Raw genomic sequence first — 19,794 nt, 5'->3', positions numbered from 1 at the left:
AACTCAATAGAGGGGTGGGTGCTGTGTCCGTCAATGAACATCAAAGAAAAGGATTTTAAGGTAACACAAAAATCCAGTTTTTTCTCCATGGGACATCAGCGACCAGCCATACCAGATCTGCGTACCAAGACCCGCGAGGCCAGTCTGGGGCCACTAGGATGATCAGAATCCCTTCTGCCTCAATTCTGCGGCAGAGTCTCGGGCAGAAGTGTTATCGGAGGAAAAGCGTATATCAGACAATACTGGCCACAAGGGGCATCAGCTAGAGGATCCCGAGACCTTGCTATGACCCTCTGTATCTTCCTGTTGAGACGAGAGGCTAACAGGTCTCCATCGGGAGTCCCCCACCGGAGACACAGTTGATGAAACACCTCCGGGTGAAGAGACCATTCTCCCTGATCCAACGCCTGCCGACTGAGGTAGTCCGTCTGCCAATTTTACACCCCTGGAATATGCACAGTAGAGAGGGCTGGAACAAAGTGTTCTGCCTACTTTAGAATACTGGCTAACTCCCGGGCTGCCCCCTTGATGATTGACATATGCTAAATCCGTGGCATTGTCCAATTGAATCCTTACTGGGCGCCCCTGCAGAGATCTTTCCATTGGGACAGGGAAAACCTAATCGTCCGAATTTCCAGGATATTGATTGGCAGACTAGACTCCCCCAAAGTTCAAACCCCCGGAGCACAATCCGTGCCCAAGACACCTCCCCACCTGGACAGGCTGGCATCTGTGGTAACCACTGTCCAATACAGGGGGAGAAAAGATTTTCCCTGTCGAAGTGCCGGAGAACAGAGCCACCAGATCAGGAACCCCCTCGTACCCCGGCTCAACAGGATCAGATTGTCTAAAAACTGTGGATTCTTGTTCCATTTGGCAAGAATCTCTCCATTATGGGACCGAGCAAACGGAACCGCTTCGAAGTTGGAGACCATCAGGTCCAGCACTTGCATACAAGTCCTGAGAGATGACCTCCAGTTGGACAACAGGAGCCGAATGGCATCCTGCAACTTCTGGAGTTTCACCTCCGGAAGAAACACCCAGGCTGAGGCCGAGTCCAGGGTCAGGCCCAGGTAGTCCAGTTTGGTGGACAGGACCAGAGCTGATTTTTGGAAATTCAGTTTTCAACCGAACGCTTGCAAGGTTTGCACATAAATGTCCAGATTGACTTTTAAGGCATGCGGAGAATCTGCTTGCAGAAGGAGGTCGTCCAGGTACCCCAGTACCGCAATCCCCTTCTACCGTAGCAATGCTAACACAGGGAACAAAATTTTCATAAACACCCAAGGAGCCCAGGCGAGACCAAAGGGTAATGCCACAAAATGAAATTTCTGAACTTGCACAAAGTGGTTCAAGGCCTTGAGGACCAGGATTGGACGGACCTTCCCTAGCTTCCTGGGAACAGTAAATAGGTTTGAATAAAAGCGTTCCGATTCTGGAACTGGTACGATGACCCCTTGTGAGAGCAGATCTTGTACTGCCCTGAGAAGACCTCGCAGGCGATCTGGGGACAAACGCAGGTTGGAAGAGAAGAACCTTGCAAGAGGCAAGGACCAAAACTCGATCTTGTAACCAGACCAAATAAACTCGTGGACCAATTTGTCTTGAATCAAGGAGGTGCACGGATCCGGAAAGAAGTGACGATGTTCCCCCACCCCAGATACTGTTATGGGCGCCCCTTTATGAAGAAGTGGGCTTGTCTGCGGGTCTGGAGAAACCCGCTCTCGGCTTACCAGGGCAGGGATTCTTGAAAACTCCTGCGGGGTTTCGGGCAGATTCCGATCCCTTGTCCTGAGATCACGAGGGACGAAAGGGCTGCTTATGGGCCGAGAAGAAAGGGCTACGTTTGCGACGAGACTCTTCACTCTTGGTAGTCCTGTAAGACCCTTAATGATCTCCTCCATGGAAACTCCAAACAGGCGATCTCCTACAAAGGGGAGATCAGTCAGTACCTTCTTGGAAGCCTTGTCCACAGACCAAAATTTCAGCCATAATATGCAGGGAAGGGTCACAGCCATCACGGACACCCTGCAGGCCGCATCCAGAGAGGCATTACAGATATACTACAACCCCTGGACCAACTGGTCTGCCAGGCCAGCAGGAGGCTGTCCACCTTCCAAATCCTAGCACAGAAGCTTTGCCCATTCTGTTAAGGTCTGGGAAACCAAGGTTATGGCAAACACCGGCCTCAGAATGGAACCGGCCATGGCAAAAAGGTATCGGACCAGAGATTCAGCTCACATGTCAAAAGGGTCCTTAAAGGACGGAAAGTCCTCCACCGGGAGAAGGGTAGCTTTTTTTAACCTAGTCCACCACAGGGACTCTTCAAAAAGATTCCTTCTAGTGAAACGCTTAGGTACCCTGACAGTGTGTTTTGGGGAACCCCACTGACTTGCGACAATGTTGTCGAAATAGGCTGAGAAGGAAAAACTTTTGTCGCCTTTGATACTCTGCAGGTACCAAAATGTACCAGGGAACCTCAGCGACCAGCCGCACCAGATCGGTGTACTAAGCCCAGCAAGGCCAGTCCGGAGCCACTAAGATGACCGGAATCCTGCGTAGAAGTCTTGGCAGAAGCTTGAGAGGAGGGAAAACATAAATCAGACGATACTGACCTCACGTGGCCACCAGCGCATCTGTGGTATCCACCAGAGGATCCCTTGACCGAGCCACAAACCTTGCACCTTTCTGTTGAGCCGAGACACCAACAGATCCACCTTGGGGGTGCCCTTTGGAGACATAACTGATTAAACACCTCCGGATGAAGGGACCACTCTCCTTGGTTTAACGCTTGCCGACTGAGGTAATCCGCCTGCCAGTTTCCCACCCCGGGAATATGTACGGCGGTGAGGGCTGAAACGAACCGTTCTGCCCACCTTAGAATGCCGGCAACCTCCAGACCTGCCAGGACACTTCTTGTGCCCCCTTGGGGATTGACATAAGCCACGGCAGTAGCATTGTCCGATTGAATGCTCACTGGACAACCCTGAATACGATCTTTCCAATGGTCCAGACATAGTCTGATCGCTCAGATTTCCAAGACATTAAACCAGTAGTCTGGACTTTTCCAGTGTCCAAAGTCCCTGAGCAGAATGCTTGCCAAGGACACCTCCCCAGCTGGACATGCTGGCATCCATTGTGACCACTGTCCAATACAAGGGGAGGAAGGATTTGCCCAGCTGAAGCACCGGAGAAAGAAGCCACCATATCAGGGATTCCTTCGTTCCCCGATTCAGCCCGATTTGATTGTCCAGAGACTGCGGAGTCTTGTCCCATTTGGTCAGAATCTCCCTTTGCAGGGACCTCGTATGGAACTGTGCAAGCGAACTTCCTTAAACGCAGACACTATCAGGCCCAGCACCCGCATGCAGATCCGGAGGGATGACCATTTTTGGACAGCAGGAGACGAATTTCAGCCTGCAATTTCTGTAGTTTGTCGAGAGGAAAGAAGCACTCTGGCTAAGGCGAAGTCCAGAATTAGGCCCAGATAGTCCAGCTTTGTGGACGGAACCAGGGAAGACCTCTGAAAATTCAGACTCCAGCCGAACTCCCAGGAGAGTTCGTATTGTGATCTCCAGGTTTTCCACCAGAGCAGAAGGATACTCTGCTTGAAGAAGGAGATCGTCCAAGTAGCCCAGTACCGCGATCCCCCATTGGCGTAGCAAAGCTTGCACCAGAGCTAACACTTTTGTAAAGATCTGAGGAGCAGAGGCGAGACCAAAGGGTAATGCCACAAACTGATAATGCTCCTCTCCAAAGGCAAAGCAGAGGGAGAGCTGGAGAATGGCACATATTGGAATGCGAAGGTAAGCATCTTTGATGTCGATAGAGGCGAGGAAATCCCCTTGACGCAGGGATGCCACCACCGTGCGAATGGACTCCACTCTGAACTTCTGCACCCCCACAAAGCAGTTCAGCACTCTTAAGTCCAGGATTGGACGCACTTTGCCTTCCTTCCTGGGAACTGTAAACAGGTTTGAGTAAAAACCCTGAAAACGTTCCCAAGTCAGAACCAGGACAATCACCCCTTGATGGAACAGGTCTTGTACCTCCCCAAATAGACCCTGTAAGCGGTCCGGGGACAGGCGCAAGTTGGAAGGAAAGAATCTTGCCGGGGGACAAGAGCAAAACTCGATCTTGTAGCCAGACCGAATGACTTTGTGGACCCACTTGTCTTGCACCAGGGAAGTCTACAGGTGAGGGCACACCTTCATGCTGAATGAGCCTTGTCCGCAGGTCTGGAGAAGCCCGCTCTTGGCATGCCAGACAAGGTTTGTTTGTATCCTCCAGAGGAGGCCCTGAGCCCTTGTCAGTCGACCCTGAGGGACGAAAAAACTTCTGACAAGGTTCCTTGCCCTTAGTATCCTGCCGAAGAAAGATACTCTTCCCCCCCTGTGAGACCTTTTATGATGTCATACAGGGTAGCTCCAAACAGGCGATCTCCTTGAAAGGGAAGATTAGTCAAGGCCTTTTCAGAAGTCTGGTCCGCAGACCAGCATTTGAGCCAAAAGACACTCCGAAGGACCATTGCCAAAACAGAGAACCGAGACACTAGAGAAGCCGCATCAAACGAGGCATCACAGATAAACTGTAGCCCCTGGACCAGTTGGTCCGCCAGCTCAGCAAAGACAGGGGGGAGCTGTTCTCTCTCTGGGTCACGGAGTAAAAGCTTAGCCCACGCGGTCAGAGTTTGAGAACACCAGGACAATGGTGAATACCGGCCTCAGTGCCGAACCAGCCAGAGTGTACATATTGCGGGCCACAGCCTCCGCCTCCCTGTCAGCCGGATCCTTAAAGGCCAGGGACTCTTCAACCGGAATCATGGTTGCCTTGTTCAATCTGGAAACTGGAGGGTCCACCACCGGTGGAACAGTCCACTTCTTAAGAAGGGACCCCTCAAACACCTAGTAAAGAGCTTAGGGACCCAACGGGGATGCTTGGGTCGTCCCCACTCTTTAGCAACAATTCTGTCAAAATAGGCGGGGAAAGGAAACACCTTTTCCGCTCTGGGTGGCTTGTGAGTGCCAAAGAGAACCTGTGCCTCCGTCGCATTTGCATCCTCCATTTTCAAGGTCTCACGCAGAGATACAATCAGTGCTTCCACCAGCGCCTTTTCGTGCAGACGTGATGGAATCATCCTCACTATCAGAGGATTCTGGGAAGGGACAACCCCCATAGCGCTGGCAGCACAACCCAGTCGCAATGCACAAGCACCAAGCGATCCCCAGCAGGGAGGGAGAGAACTCCCCAGACTCACCACCCAGCAGAAACAGGCACCTGCAGCCACCGGGATAATCTGCACTCCACGTGCGGCAATCAGGAAGTGAAAGGAACCAGGAGTCAGCACCAGGAGATGAGGAGGGGCTCCCGCAATCGCCACCCACAGGGCTCCACAGCCCTGCTCCCACTTCAGGAGGTGGACCAGACCACCCAAACAGCCCCAACATATGTGGAGGGGGGGTAGGATGGGGGACAGATGACAAGGGGGGTGCTGGACGGGAACCCGGGGGTCCGACCGTCCCAAGAAGAGGCCCATGTCGTCCACCCCAAAACCCTCCAGGGGGAGAGGGGGGACCGCTACTCAACAGACCAGGAACCAGACCGGCATTGCTCCAGACAGAACCCCTCTGCATCGAAATGGGGGGGGGGGCTGTCGGCCAGGAGGAACGTTATGATTCGGGCCGAGACCCGGTCGTATGCAACCTCGCAGGCCAGCCCCCATCCAGTCGTGGCCAACCTAGTGCAGGGCTGAGGTCTGTGTGCACTCGCTGGACAGACTGGGGTGACCACTGGATCTAGATTATCCAGCCCGTCGCCCAATCTGGCAGTTGATTGTAGATCTCACAGGAAAAATCCAGGAGAATTTTTTTTTTCGATCCAATAAGAAAAAATTGCCAGGACCAGAGATTCCAGGAAGGAACTAGGTCCTTATTCCTGACTAAGCAGAAAAAGACTGAGTGCCTATAGCAGAGAGAGGGAGTATACCCCCTAGGACTGTCCATGGGCGTAGCCAGACTTTTTTTCTGCCTAGTGTCTTACTCTTGTAGGGGGGCAGTATAACCCAACGGTATGAAGATCTGAAGCTGTGTTCGTCAATGAATGAAAGAGAAAAGGGTCCTGCACGAGTTTGGCTTGAATGCGATGGGAATTTAGCCAGTTTGTCAGCCAGACATCGCATGTGTTATGCACAGCAATGCAGTGTGAATCACATGCAATGTCTGGCATCGCACGAATGTGAACCGGCCCTGACACAAATAATTTTATAAAGTTTGCCTAAGGCTCGATTCACACTATTGCGATGCGGGAAGGCTGCGAATTCGCAGCCTGTTCCCGCATCGCACACGCACCCCGGGCAGTTCACACTGCCATATGCGATCCGCTGGGGGTGTCAATGTAATCTTAACGACACCCCCAGTTTGATCGCATATCGCAGTGCGATCGTGCAGTTCGCACAGGATCGGATCGCACAAGTGTGAACCGCTGTGCGATCCGATCCTGATGCGGCAGCAAAAATGCCTCCTGTGCGTCTTTGCTGTGGGTGCGGTGCGAATTTAGCCATACAAACTGTATGGCTAAACTCGCACCGCACAGCTGATCGCATGTCATGTCGGAGCAGTGCGCTCCGACATGACATGCGAACCCGGCACACGCAGAAGTGTGAACCGGGTCTAACAAAGCACACTGCCAGCTCCCACCATATTTATAAACACTCAATGAAAAGCAGCACATGGCTGGATAGTCAAAACAAAGTAACCACTTGCCCTCAGGAAGATTTACCCCCCTTCGTGACCAGTCCATTTTTTCCTATGCGGCACTGCGCTTGTTTAACTGACAATTGCATGGTCATGCAACGTTGTACCCAAACAAAACTTTTTTTTCACACAAATAGAGCTTTATTTTGGTTGTATTTGATTACCTCTGGGTTTTTGATTATAAAAAAGAAAATAGACTGACAATTTAAAAATAAAATTATATATATTTCTACTTTCTGGTATAAAACAAACCTCATAAAAAAAAATTAAATAAAATATCTTCATAAATTTTGGCCAAAACATCCCAATAAGTATATATTGATTAGTTTGTGTGAAAGTTATGGCTTCTACGAACTATAGGATACATACTGGAGTTTTTATTTATTTATATTTTTATACTAGTAATGGCGGTGATCAGCAGCTTATAACAGGACTGCGATAATGCGGTGGACAATCTCACACTTTGTGGGAACTAACTGACATCATCAGTGCCATTATTACAATGATCAATGCTAATAATATGCACTGTCACTGTACCAATGACACTGGGCAGAAGGGGTTAACATCTAGAGTGAATAAGGATGTTAAATATGTGTCTAACAAGAGTGTGTGTGTGTGTGTGTAATCTGTGCTCCTTTTACTGGGTATCTAGTGGTTTTCATCCCTGATTAGCAGGGAATGAAAAGCCAACTAGATCCCATCTCAGTGAACACAGCTCCCTGCTGTTTACACTCACAGAGCTGTGTTCCATGAGACTCAGAGACGATCGCCGGGTGCCTGTGGTCAGTCACTGGCCAGGACGCGATGAATGGTATGTGTTGTGATAAATCACAGCATTGCCCCTACCCGGAGATGCAGAATTACACACACACACACACACACACACACACACACACACACACACACACACACATATATATATATATATATATATATATATATATATATATGTATATTGACACACGTTATTCTGCACAGAGCGGCCACCCTGTAGCAGTAAAGCTAGTTGGCAAGTGGGTAACAGATGTGCTTCTGATTAAACTGAATCTGCACTGAAAATCTTATAAAAAAAAAAAAAAAAAATGTTATGGAGGGAACAAAAGAAAAACTGCTGTATTAATGCTACTGACAGACTGCATTATATATGTCATTTTTGAATTTGCACATACAGTAGCTACACTTCTGTTCCTTAAAGACTATGCAACTCTACTTCCAGCAGCTGCATCCTCTCCCAATAATGATGTAGCACCAGATTCACCTCAGGAGGTCATCCTGTAGGTCAAAACATAAGAGGACATTGGGGAGAACACGGCTACTCTATAGATGGACAGTGAGTAGGCAGAGTCAGCCCTGGGCAGGAAGTGCACTGCTGGCAGGATCACAAGGTCAAAATAAAGAAAATGATTCAGTCATTTATGTCTAACAATGTTGCATATTTTAGACATCTGGTACTCAACCTACGACCTACAGTGTCACAGGCACCCTTCTTGCACTTACAGTATTGAATTTTCTCAGAGGGAGCCTTCACATCAGGATTTCAACAGTGCAATCATCTCCTACATCACATTGGCAAATACCACCTCTAAATCAGAACCATTAGGTGAACAAAATAAACATCCTAATTACATCATAACATGTTTGTTCAAAATATACATTTGTCTGCATGTCACTATGATAGTGCAAACATACAGTATACTGCACTGCTACACTACATACAACATTATCATATTTGTAAACAATAAACATGTGATGCAGTAGAGACTGACAATGCAGGTTCCTCACCCACTAATCTTTTAATACCTTGTGATTTGTAAAGTAGGGATTGTCGTGACTTTCCACAGTGGGCACATTTTTCCACAGTCCGTTAAGGTTCAGAAGACCATATTTACAGAACCCATTCTCCATATCACTTACTGCAAATAATCTTTGGCATGATGAATCTGCCTGAAAAATGTACAATGTGATCACCACTGCAGATTAGGTAATTAAAACACAGATATAAACGTACCAACATTAGAAACTGTCCTTTTATGTGTACAGCCTGAGAATAAATATTTTTATATTGTAAACCTACCAGAATAAACTCGAACTTGTGTGTTCCTGGACCAACAGGCTCAGGGTTGACAATATGGACTTCCTTTCTCTGCATACAGTTCACTTTGAGTTCATGGACACGTCTGCCACAAAAGAAACACTATATTGATGCACAGACAGTTGTGGAAAAAATGAAATTATATGCAGGTAGGTGGATGTAATGGTTCTTGATGAGTAAAAAAGGACACTGCAAAAATGATTATGACTTGTGAATTTTGGGGTCAAGCAATGGTTTTTATGTACACTACTCAGCCTAAGTCAGAACCAATAAGGTAAGGTCCTTCAAATGTAATTCTATAACTAACAAGGAAGAGGTATGCCAGCAGACAAGTCTTTAGGGAAGACTTGTTCAATGATAATAATATGAAAAAGATGACAACACATTTTAGGGGGTTAAAAATGCACCCACCTCTTCAGGGCTTTATTTCATATAAGAAAATAAATGCATATTAACCACTTGCCGACTGCCGCACGACTATGTACTGCGGCGGTCAGCCCCTCCTGGGCAAAGCGACCTATCGTTACGTCGCTCGCCCCCGAGCCTCTGGGGGCGAGCGCGCCGCCGCCGAAGGCGCGCTCCCGCCCCCGCTCGTTCCCTGCCTTCCCCGCACAAGTGACCAGCGGCTCCAATGTCCGCCGGCCACTCGCGATCTCCCGGTGGAGAGGGAGAAAGGCAGGCGGCTAATGTAAACAAAGCCGTCTGTCATTCTCCCTGGTGTAACTGCAGAGACTATATGATCCTGCTATGTAGGATCATATGCCTGTAGTTACATCACAAGCCACGTCCCTTGACAGTTAGAATTACGCCCCTAGGGACACACTTAACCCCTTGATCACTAATAAAGTTAACCCCTTCCCTGCCAGTGTCATTTTTTACAGTAACAGTGCATATTTTATAGCACTAATTACTGTAGAAATGTCACTGGTTCTCCCAAAGTGTCAAAAATGTCAGTCAGGGGTCCGATCTGTCCGCCGCAATGTCGCAGTCCCGCAAAAAAAAAATAAAAAAAATCGCAGATCGCCATTACTAGTTAAGAAAAAAAACAATAAAAATGACATAAATCTTTCCCGTAGTTCGTAAATGCAATAACTTTTGCGCAAACCAATCAAAATACGCTTATTGCGATTTTTTTTAACCAAAAATATGTAGCAGAAAACAAATTGGCCTAAAATGTTAAAAAATTTAGATTTTTACATTTTCTTTTTGAGAATTTCATATAAAAAAAATGTGAAAATTTTTTTTTTCAAAATTGTTGCTCTTTTTTTGTTTATAGCGCAAAAAGTAAAAATCGCACCGGCGACCGCGCAATTGTCTGTTAAAGTCACGCAGTGCCGAATCGCAAAATAGGCCCTGGTCTTCGTGCAACCAAATCCTCCGGGGCTTAAGTGGTTAAACAGTCTGAAAAAAAGAATAGTTAGTTCTGCGTAGAGCTAGAACCTTTGTTGGGGTTTTATAGCTACCTGTGACCCTAATGGGTAGATGTGCTTCACTTGCTTTCCTAAGGAGAGGACAAGAAATTAGGCCCGGTGACACCAGAACAAAAAGGCAATAAAACCCACACAGAGCCTCTAACCCTTTTCCCAACTATACAAAACATATACTGCTTCTGTGTGACCCCAGACTTCAGCCTGGGTTCACACAGGAAACGCACCACATTCCTGTTCAAATCACATGCGATTCTTTGGGAGGCGATTTGAGTCCATTCACTTTGTATGGTCTCAAATTGCACCGCAAATGTACAGTTGGACAAAAAAATATTTAGACAGCCACCAATTGTGCAAGTTCTCCAATTTAAAAAGATGAGAGAGAGGCCTGTAATTTTTCATCATAGGTACACTTCAACTATGAGAGCCAGAATAGGGGGAAAGAATCAAGGAAATCACATTGTAGGATTTCTAATGAATTAATTGATAAATTCCTCGGTAAAATAAGTATTTGGTCACCTACAAACAAGCAAGATTTCTTGCTCTCACAGACCTGTAACTTCTTCTTTAAGAGGTTCCTCTGTCCTCCACTCGTTACCTGTATTAATGGCACCTGTTTGAACTTATCAGTATAAAAGACACCTGTCCACAATCTCAAACAGTCACACTCCAAACTCCACTATGGACAAGACCAAAAAGCTGTCGAAGGACACCAGAAACAAAATGGTAGACCTGTACCAGGCTGGGAAGACTGAATCTGCAATAGGCAAGCAGCTTGGTCTGAAGAAATCAACTGTGGGAGCAATTATTAGAAAAGGGAAGCCATACAAGACCACTGATAATCTCCCTCGATCTGGGGCTCCACGCAAGATCTCAACCCGCGGGGTCAAAATGATCACAAGAACGGTGAGCAAAAATCCCAGAACAACACAGGGGGACCTAGTGAATGACCAGCAGAGAGCTGGGACCAAAGTAACAAAGGCTACCATCAGTAACACACTACGTCGCCAGGGACTCAAATTCTGCAGTGCCAGACATGTCCCCCTGCTTAAGCCAGTACATGTCCGGGCCCGTCTGAAGTTTGCTAGAGAGCATTTGGATGATCCAGAAGAGGGTTTGGAGAATGTCATATGGTCAGATGAAACCAAAGTAGAACTTTTTGGTAAAAACTCAACTGGTCGTGTTTGGAGGAGAAAGAATGCTGAGTTGCATCCAAAGAACACCATCCCTACTGTGAAGAATGGGGATGGAAACATCATGCTTTGGGGCAGTTTTTCTGCAAAGGCACCAGGACGACTGATCTGTGCAAAGGAAAGAATTAATGAGGCCATGTATCGTGAGATTTTGAGTGAAAACCTCTTTCCATCAGCAAGGGCATTGAAGATGAAACGTGGCTGGGTCTTTCAGCATGACAATGATCCCAAACACACCATCATGGCAATGAAGGTGTGGCTTCGTAAGAAGCATTTCAAGGTCCTGGAGTGGCCTAGCCAGTCTCCAGATCTCAACCCCATAGAAAACCTTTGGAGGGAGTTGAAAGTCTGTGTTGCCCAGCGACAGCCCCAAAACATCACCGCTGTAAAGGAGATCTGGCATGGAGGCATGGGCCAAAATACCAGCAACATTGTGTGAAAATCTTGTGAAGAATTATGGAAAATGTTTGACCTCTGTGATTGCCAACAAAGGCAATGACCAAATACTTATTTTTCCACCATAATTTTTAAAAAAAAATCTTTAAAAATCAGACATTGAGATTTTCAGGATTTTTTTTCTCATTTTGTCTCTCGTAGTTGAAGTATACCTATGATGAAAGTTACAGGCCTCTCTCATCTTTTTAAGTGGGAGAACATGCACAATTGGTGGCTGACTAAATACTTTTTTGCCCAACTGTATCTGTAATTTGTATCAGCAAGTACTTGAGTACAAATATCGGTACTCGTACACGCCGGTAAAAGACAGGTATCAGTGCATCCCTAATGCTAGGAGTGTGTCGCACAGTGCACTCCCAACAAAGAGACTGGGGTCCCCGGTTCCCATACTAACGATCGGGGACCTGGAACTGCAGGTTCCAGGTCACCTGATGGCTGTGATAGCCTCTAATTGGCTATCACATTGATCAGTCACTTTGAAGCCCACCCCTGTTTTCTCTCTCTGTGAATGGAGGGGGGGAGATACGTTGTATCTCTCTCTCTCTCCTTGCAGAGAAAAAAATTAAACAAAACTGTGTGTAAAATAAAAAAAATAATAATAATAATGAAAAATAAAAAAATACATAGAACAAGGTTTAATCTAGGTTAGTGCCAGTTTCTGATGGGTCAAGTAAGGGTCAAAGGTCAACATAAGTATAATTTGGGCAGGATTTATTTTTTTAAAAAAGCATTTTTTAAATTAGTGTCAGTGGGTTTTAGTAAGGGTCAAAGGTCAACACAAGTATATTTTGGGCAGGATTTATTTATTTTTTTAAAAAAGCATTTTTTAAATTAGTGTCAGTGGGTTTTAGGTAGGATAGAAAAGCAAAATCCGCACTATGGTTTCTGGGCCTTACGGCCTTACTACGGAAACATACTAATCCTTTGTAATAAAGTACAAGTGTCTCTGCGTCCAGTCCCTGTGTCCGTGGGATTGCGCTACTGCGCTTGTGCCCCACGGACAGCCGTTGGGACTTGGAGCGCAGAGACTTCGGGCGGCCGGGAGAAACTGTTGAAGCCTGAAATGTGGCAAAAGGTCGCAAAGTTCATGGGGGCCGAATACTTTCGCAAGGCACTGTGTGTATATATATATATATATATATATATATATATTTATTTTTTTCACTATGTTGGGCCAATTTTCCTTTGATGATAATAAAAAAAAAGGCAGAAGATATCCTCTACCATTTACCACCAAATGAAAGCCCAATTTGTCCTGAAGAAAACAAAGTATAATACACCTGGATGTACAAAGTAGTTTTGATGATATGTACGGGTTTACTAACACGTCAAAGTTGTAAAATTATGCTTAGGCAATAACATTTGTTTTACCCTTATGAGAAATGGGGTAATGATTGGATTTTTTCCTACAGCTCACCTGTAAAATTATTTTCTTGGAGTACATCACGGGACACAGAGCAGCCATATTAATTACTATCTGGGTTATACGCCACCTATAGGTGAATGGACACTGGCAATCAAAAAGACAGAAGTCCCCCTCTATATAACCCCTCCCATATAGGAAGTACCTAAGTTTTGTAGCAAGCAATAAACATCCTAGACAAGAGGGGAGGGACCTCTGTGTCCCGTGATGTACTCCAAGAAAAGCATTTTACAGGTAAGCTGTAGGAAAAATCCAAACTTATTTATCGTACATCACGGGAGACAGAGCAGCCATAATAATTACTATCTGGGAGGTCCCAAAGCAATGTACTTGAGGGGAGGGGGACACTAAATACGAAAAAACAGCCATCAGACCGAAAAGATCTACATAGCTGCCTACAGAACACTGTGGCCAAATGCAGAATCCTCCCGGGTGCTAACATCCACCTGATAGAATCTAGTGGATGTATGTACTGAAGACCAAGTAGCAGCCCTGCAAATCTGAGCCATAGAAGCTTGATAGCGAACTGCCCAAGAAGCACCTACTCTTCTGTTAGAGTGTGTCTTTACCAGAAAAGGTGGAACCTTCCCCCCTTTAAACCATACCCCTGGCTAAAAACCTGGCGAACTCACTGAGAAATTGTAGACCTAGATGCTGCCTGCCCTTTCCTGAGCCCTTCTGGCAGCACGAACAAAAGGTTGGTCTTCCGAATCTGAGCGAACATCCTCAAACAGACCTTAAATGCACGTACTACATTGGGAGAGTATAACAACTTTCCCTCTGCTGTTTGAGGATTTGGAACGAAGGAAGGCAGTATAATGTTCAAATGAAAAGCGGACACCACCTTGGGCAAAAACCTTGGGTGTGGACATAGAATCCCCCTATCTTGATGTAAGATCAAAAATGGCTCCTTACAAGAAACAGCCACTAACTCTGATACTCTTCTAGCTGAAGTTAATGCAACCAAAAAGACTAACTTTCTGTTCAAAAGAACCAGAGGAATATGCCAAATGGGCTCAAAAGGTTGTTTCTGTAGAAATGTCAGGACTAAATTTAAATCCCAAGGACACAACGGTGGCCTAACTAGCGGAAGCATACATAGCACCCCTTGTATAAAGGCTCGGACCAAAGAATGGGAAGCAATCAGTCTTTGAAAAAAGCCTGACAAGGCTGATAGTGTAGAAGGCTAGCTTCATATCTACCCCTACACGCGAGGCGGCTAGAATTCTCCCAATGATATATTCACGGAGATGCCACTTCCTGGCCTCACACCAAGAAATGTAAGACTTCCAGATGGCCAAATTTAGAGATTGTAAAGCAGGGTGGAATATTGGACCCTGCGACAGCAGGTCTGGACGCAGTGGGAGAACCCATGGCCTTCTCACCGCCAACCTTAGAATTTGCGTGTACAAAATCCTCCTGGGATTACTGGTTTCCCTTCTTCCTGAATCCTGCACAGAAGTCATGGCAGCAGCTGAACTGGGGGAAAGGCATAGATCAGGGAGAACTGCTCCCAGGGAGTCACCAAGGCATCCACTCCAACTACAAGCGGATCCCTGGGCCTGGACACAAATATGTCTAACTTGTTGTTAAACCAGAATGCCAATAGATCTACCTCTGGGTCCCCCCAGCGTTGACAAATTAATGCAAAGATCTCGGGATGTAAGGACCATTCCCCTAAAAACATCTGCTGGTGACTCAGAAAGTCTGCCTGCCAGTTCTCTATTCCTGGAATGAAAACCGCCGACAGACATGGAACAAATTTCTCCGCCCAGAGTAGGATTTGACCCACCCCCTTCTGGGCTGACTGACTCTTGGTGCCCCCCTGACGGTTGATATAGGCCACAGCCGTGGCATTGTCGGATTGTACCCTGACGGGGCAACCCCGAAACCTGGGGATCCAGTACCTTAATGCCGACAAACCGCTCGGATTTCCAGGATATTGATGGGGAAGCTCCTTTCTAACCACGGCCATTTCCCTTGGACAGTGGATTCCTCCAGAACTCTTCCCAGCCAGAGAGACTGGCATCTGTAGTCTGAGAATTTTGAGGAGGCATAATGAGCCTAATGAGGAAAAAAAGACTTCAGAAATCTCTAAGGGAGGTGATTTAAATCCAGACTGGACCATTTCCGTGAGTGACTTAATTAACAATCTCTGGGATTGAGAGATCGAGAATGGTTCCTCAGACCCTGACTTCCCAGAAGTGGAATCCTCTGCTTGGCCTTCTTCTAAGCCATTTACAGCTACTTCTACCACATCCTCTGCCCAATCCTGAACTAAAACATGGGGGGGGGGGGCTCAGGAGAAGGGGATCTATCATGTTTCCTCCCTCTGAAGCAATCATGCCAGCAATTTTCCGTCAAGGCCAGCTAAAGCTGATGCCAAATCGTCCTTGGTGACCACTAGATGTGGCTACTATGCCTGACAACACTAATGGCTCAGACTGGCCTCTCAGGGGAGGTTAACACAAAGGATGCATGGCTAGGATCTTTCAATCCTGACGGCAGCACTCTTGTGCCCCTTCTCGCTGTGTCCCCCCCCCCCTCTTTTACCTGGAGGACATTGCTCCAGACAAGAAAACTTGAGGAACTCTTTATTGTGACCCACGCATCCAGCTGCAGCTGCTCTGTGTCCCATCCAGTTTCTGACAGAAGCTCACGCCGCCGGGAACACTCCTCAAATGCCACAACGTCCCTGCCCCTTATTATGCATGTGCAGCCTGCTATGTGAAAGTCCGCATGCCATGTGTGTAAAAAGGCTGAACTTGCGTGCGTGATCTCCCACCGCAGGGATGGCCACCAAAAGTGCTCCCTGAACCTAGAGCCACAGAGGGTAAGTGGATGCGTGGGTGGGATGTACAAAGTCCTGCTGCTCGCCAAGCATCAGGGGAGTTGAGAGCAGAAAAATGTAAGTCATTCAAGGAACGCATGCTACAGCTGAATACACATACTGCCTGTAGTGGAGACCGAAAACATGGCACCCGGTATCTGTTAAATTAGAAGGTAACAGTGCATCATAATTAAAGTGAACTTACTATTACTGCCGCAGGATTCTGCCTATAACTAGAATCCAATCTTCAAACATCATGGCGGGTTCTGTCACTTGTCAACCTTCAAGGACCAATAAAAAAAAATTAGGGTTCCCCCAAATTTTTGGTGCCACTCCCTTGTACCTGTAGGGCACCCTGCCGGAACGCCTTTGGAATTAGTCTTACTAAGGATCCGGATCCCAGGGTCCAGCTCCCAAGAGGGTTGCATTACAGGCAATACCTCGTTTCCCTTTATTAGGGCTCAGATACAATTCCTTTTAGTCTTCCACTTTGGAATGGACCTGACTGCTAATCCCCTTGGATCCAGAGATCTTAACCAAGATTGAAGCATAATCTTTTTTCTTCTTCTTTAAAAATATGGAGAGCTTCTCCAACCATTACCATCACCTCTAAAACACTGGCGAAAAAACTGAGGTACTTCCTGTATGGGAGGGGTTATACAGAGGGGCACTTCCTGTCTTTTTGGTTGCCAGTGTTCATTCACCTATAGGAGGTTCATAACCCGGATAGTAATTATTTTGGCTGCTCTGTGCCCATGATGTACCATAAAGAAATACTGAATAGTCAATCCTAAAAATGTTACTGTTAACAAAAATACACAAAAAGGAAGGGGCAAATTAGTGGCCTTATATTGTTATGTTATTCCTACCTGCAGTAGGTTGTAAATGGCATCAGTCCAAGCTGTCGTTTCCACACAAGCATAGATGCATTTACTCCAGGCCTGGTGGATTTCTAAATAAACCAAAAATATTTATTGAACATTTAGAGCAGCACTGGCAATAGACACTAAAACAGGACAATCTTGCCTGGTCAACATTTAATGATTACATTTAAATATTTTGTCTCAAATCTTTATCACTACTGTAGCACCCTCCTAGGTAGGTGCTAGGAAAAGTATGTGTGGCCCTGTCTGCTTATCAGGGATGCCTGATCAGTCAGGCTGTCATGTGTTTCCAGGTGTAGTCTGTTGAGTCTGGGGAGTCTCCCCACTGTATCCAATGAGGGCTCTTGTTGTACGGTGGAGGAATCCTGGCCAATAGCGCACCAGGGTTTATAGCTGTCCCAATGGGCGGAGTTCGTCGCAATGCACCTTGGGATTGGGTATAAACCTGGTGGGAGCATGTGACAGAGCATCTTTGGCTGGAAGCAGAGTCCCAGGAGGAGGCTGATGGTTGTCTCTCCTCCTGTCAGAGCGAGTGAAGGTGTCCTGGGCAGTCGGCCTGAAGGACCGGAGGTTGAGCTGGGCTGCAGAAAGGGATCCAGAGTGTTGCTGACTGAGTGGAGCTGCTGGGCAGAAGTTTCCAGGAACAACAGTGTTGTGAGTACTCGAGATCTGCCCAGGGGTCTGCCTAAGAGAGGGGGCCACTCCAGAAGGTCAAAGGGATCCAGGAACCAGCTAACTGGTAGTTGTGGCATAGAAAGGGAGTGCCAAGTGTTAAGCCCTGAAGATAAGGGAGTGAAAGGGGGTACCAGTGTGGGCCCTGAAGCGTTCAGCAGTGCAGCAAAAGTGTACGAGTAGCTACCTCAGGAAGGAGTACCTAAGTCAGCTAAGAGAGGATTTCTTTAGTTGAAGCTCAGTTACAAGAATACTTCAGGTTAACTGACATCCGGCCAGCGTTAACCAGCGTCAAGTCAGCTTTGGCAGGCATTCAGCCAGCGTTAACCAGCATCAAACAGTACTTCTTAAGTGTGTCCACCAAATTGTGCATAGTTGAGTTAAAGGAGTATCCCACTTATCCCTTCTCCCATCCAAGTTCCTAAATAAATAAAAAAAATATATATATACTGGACTGGTCATTGTCTCAGTGCTCACACTTGGAGAAACATGCTTAAATGTGCTGCTGTTGTTAGCGGTAACCCAGGGGGACCCATATCCAGAAAAACGACTGGGAATTGTGCTACACTACTAAACTGTTTAAGTTTTTTTTAAAGGACAGCATAGTAGCCATTGATATCAAAGGTAAACACAGGACACTAAATATAGGATGATAAATTTTAATGCATTACCAAATAGGGTAAAAACACTTGTCAATACTTTATCCCATATCAACTGCAGCACCCACCTTCCTGTTTTTGTCTTCTTCAAGAAGTTGAAGTCTTTTCTGTTCCATTTCCTTCTGTATTATAGCCTCCCTAGTCAAAGGGTTGCAGTTATTGTGTCCTGGAAGTAGGCGGAAATACCTGTTCTTTTCGGGGTCATAGTAAAATCCTGGAAGTTCTAAAAGAAATTAAAAAAAAAAAAAAACTGATTTAAAAAAGGGGAAGAAAAGAATAGTTTTTCACAGATACCAGTTACAAGTATTACATCTAATAAAAATAAAATGTGACTAGTAGAGATGCCACATTTACTAAGTTTAGTGGATTTCTGGCTACAGTTCATACAGTATCTAGAAATCCTAGACAAATAAAAATACACTAATACAGCAGTGTATGTCTAGAAATGAAGTGAGAAGACATATAACAGTGAAAAGTACAAGTGAAGAATACCTGTGGCAATCTCCAGAAATTTTTCCTGTATTGGGGAATTCTGCCTGGATTTAACTTACGAAAACAAATCCTCTTAGCAAAGTACTGTTTAAGTAAGGACATTTCGGAGGTACGCAGATATGTGAAAAATAATGCATATTAAAAAAGTCCTTGCTGACCTACATAATTGCAGATAATGTGGAGCAAGTCATCCCCAAAGTTCACAGTAAAAGCACTGAAGCTATTCAAGCCCTTCTGTCACCTAACTCTTTTTCTTTACGCTTTAATGTTACTATATTTAAACCTGCTCTTTTTTTAATATTACTAATTTTAAATCTGCTCTTTTGTTTGTTTGCGGTCTCTCTGGTTTTCATTTACAAAACACTGTTGTTGCTCATGAGAATATGAATTCCTAAAAACTGTGCATGAAAAAGACTGCTGTTACCTGGCACTGAAGAGTTCTGATTACCCCTAGAGGAAGAACTTGCTGGTGTGTTTGCCTCCGACGATTCCGATATACCTGACCCATACCTAGTTAGAAGGAATAAATGTCATTAGTAGTATTAGTGTGTAATACTACTGTATATCCGGTCTATTAACCAAATTCAGAAGGCATTAGCTGGATATATCAGTCATCTTGAATCAATTGGTTTTAATATCCTGTGTTTTTTTTAAATTGTAAATATTGGTTAATCACCTTTTATTTTTTATTTCCCATGGAAGTCGGAGGTTTTGCCTAATTGGCATACACTCCTTGGGAAATGTGAATGACCTGTATGGGGTTGAAGTAACTGTCTATTCATCTTCACTAGCGAGGACATCTAGTGGCCAAAAAATGTACTACATGCTGTCTACTTTGGAATTCAGCTACAGCTGTACCCAATCAGTGGCCTCTATAAGTTGCCTTACAGGACACCCCCATCTCTAGCTCTGAG

General features: G+C 45.8%; 1 protein-coding gene across 1 annotated transcript in view; it reads right to left on the bottom strand.

Annotated features, from left to right (window-relative positions):
* DCAF4 (DDB1 and CUL4 associated factor 4) overlaps positions 1 to 19,794 on the bottom strand; it is a 75,107-nt gene that overhangs the window by 38,332 nt on the left and 16,981 nt on the right. Inside the window, exons 3-7 of the mRNA XM_082275030.1 lie at positions 19,305 to 19,390; positions 18,457 to 18,611; positions 17,043 to 17,125; positions 8,827 to 8,929; positions 8,553 to 8,696 (exon numbers count right to left, since the gene is read on the bottom strand). Of these exons, the coding sequence (XP_082131156.1) occupies positions 8,553 to 8,696; positions 8,827 to 8,929; positions 17,043 to 17,125; positions 18,457 to 18,611; positions 19,305 to 19,390 (571 nt within the window). The remainder of the gene's footprint in view (positions 1 to 8,552; positions 8,697 to 8,826; positions 8,930 to 17,042; positions 17,126 to 18,456; positions 18,612 to 19,304; positions 19,391 to 19,794) is intronic.

Source organism: Pelophylax lessonae, assembly GCF_965119305.1.
Source record: "Pelophylax lessonae genome assembly, chromosome: 13".
NCBI classification, from domain to species: Eukaryota; Metazoa; Chordata; class Amphibia; order Anura; family Ranidae; genus Pelophylax; species Pelophylax lessonae.
This window is presented reverse-complemented; position numbering and strand designations above follow the sequence as displayed.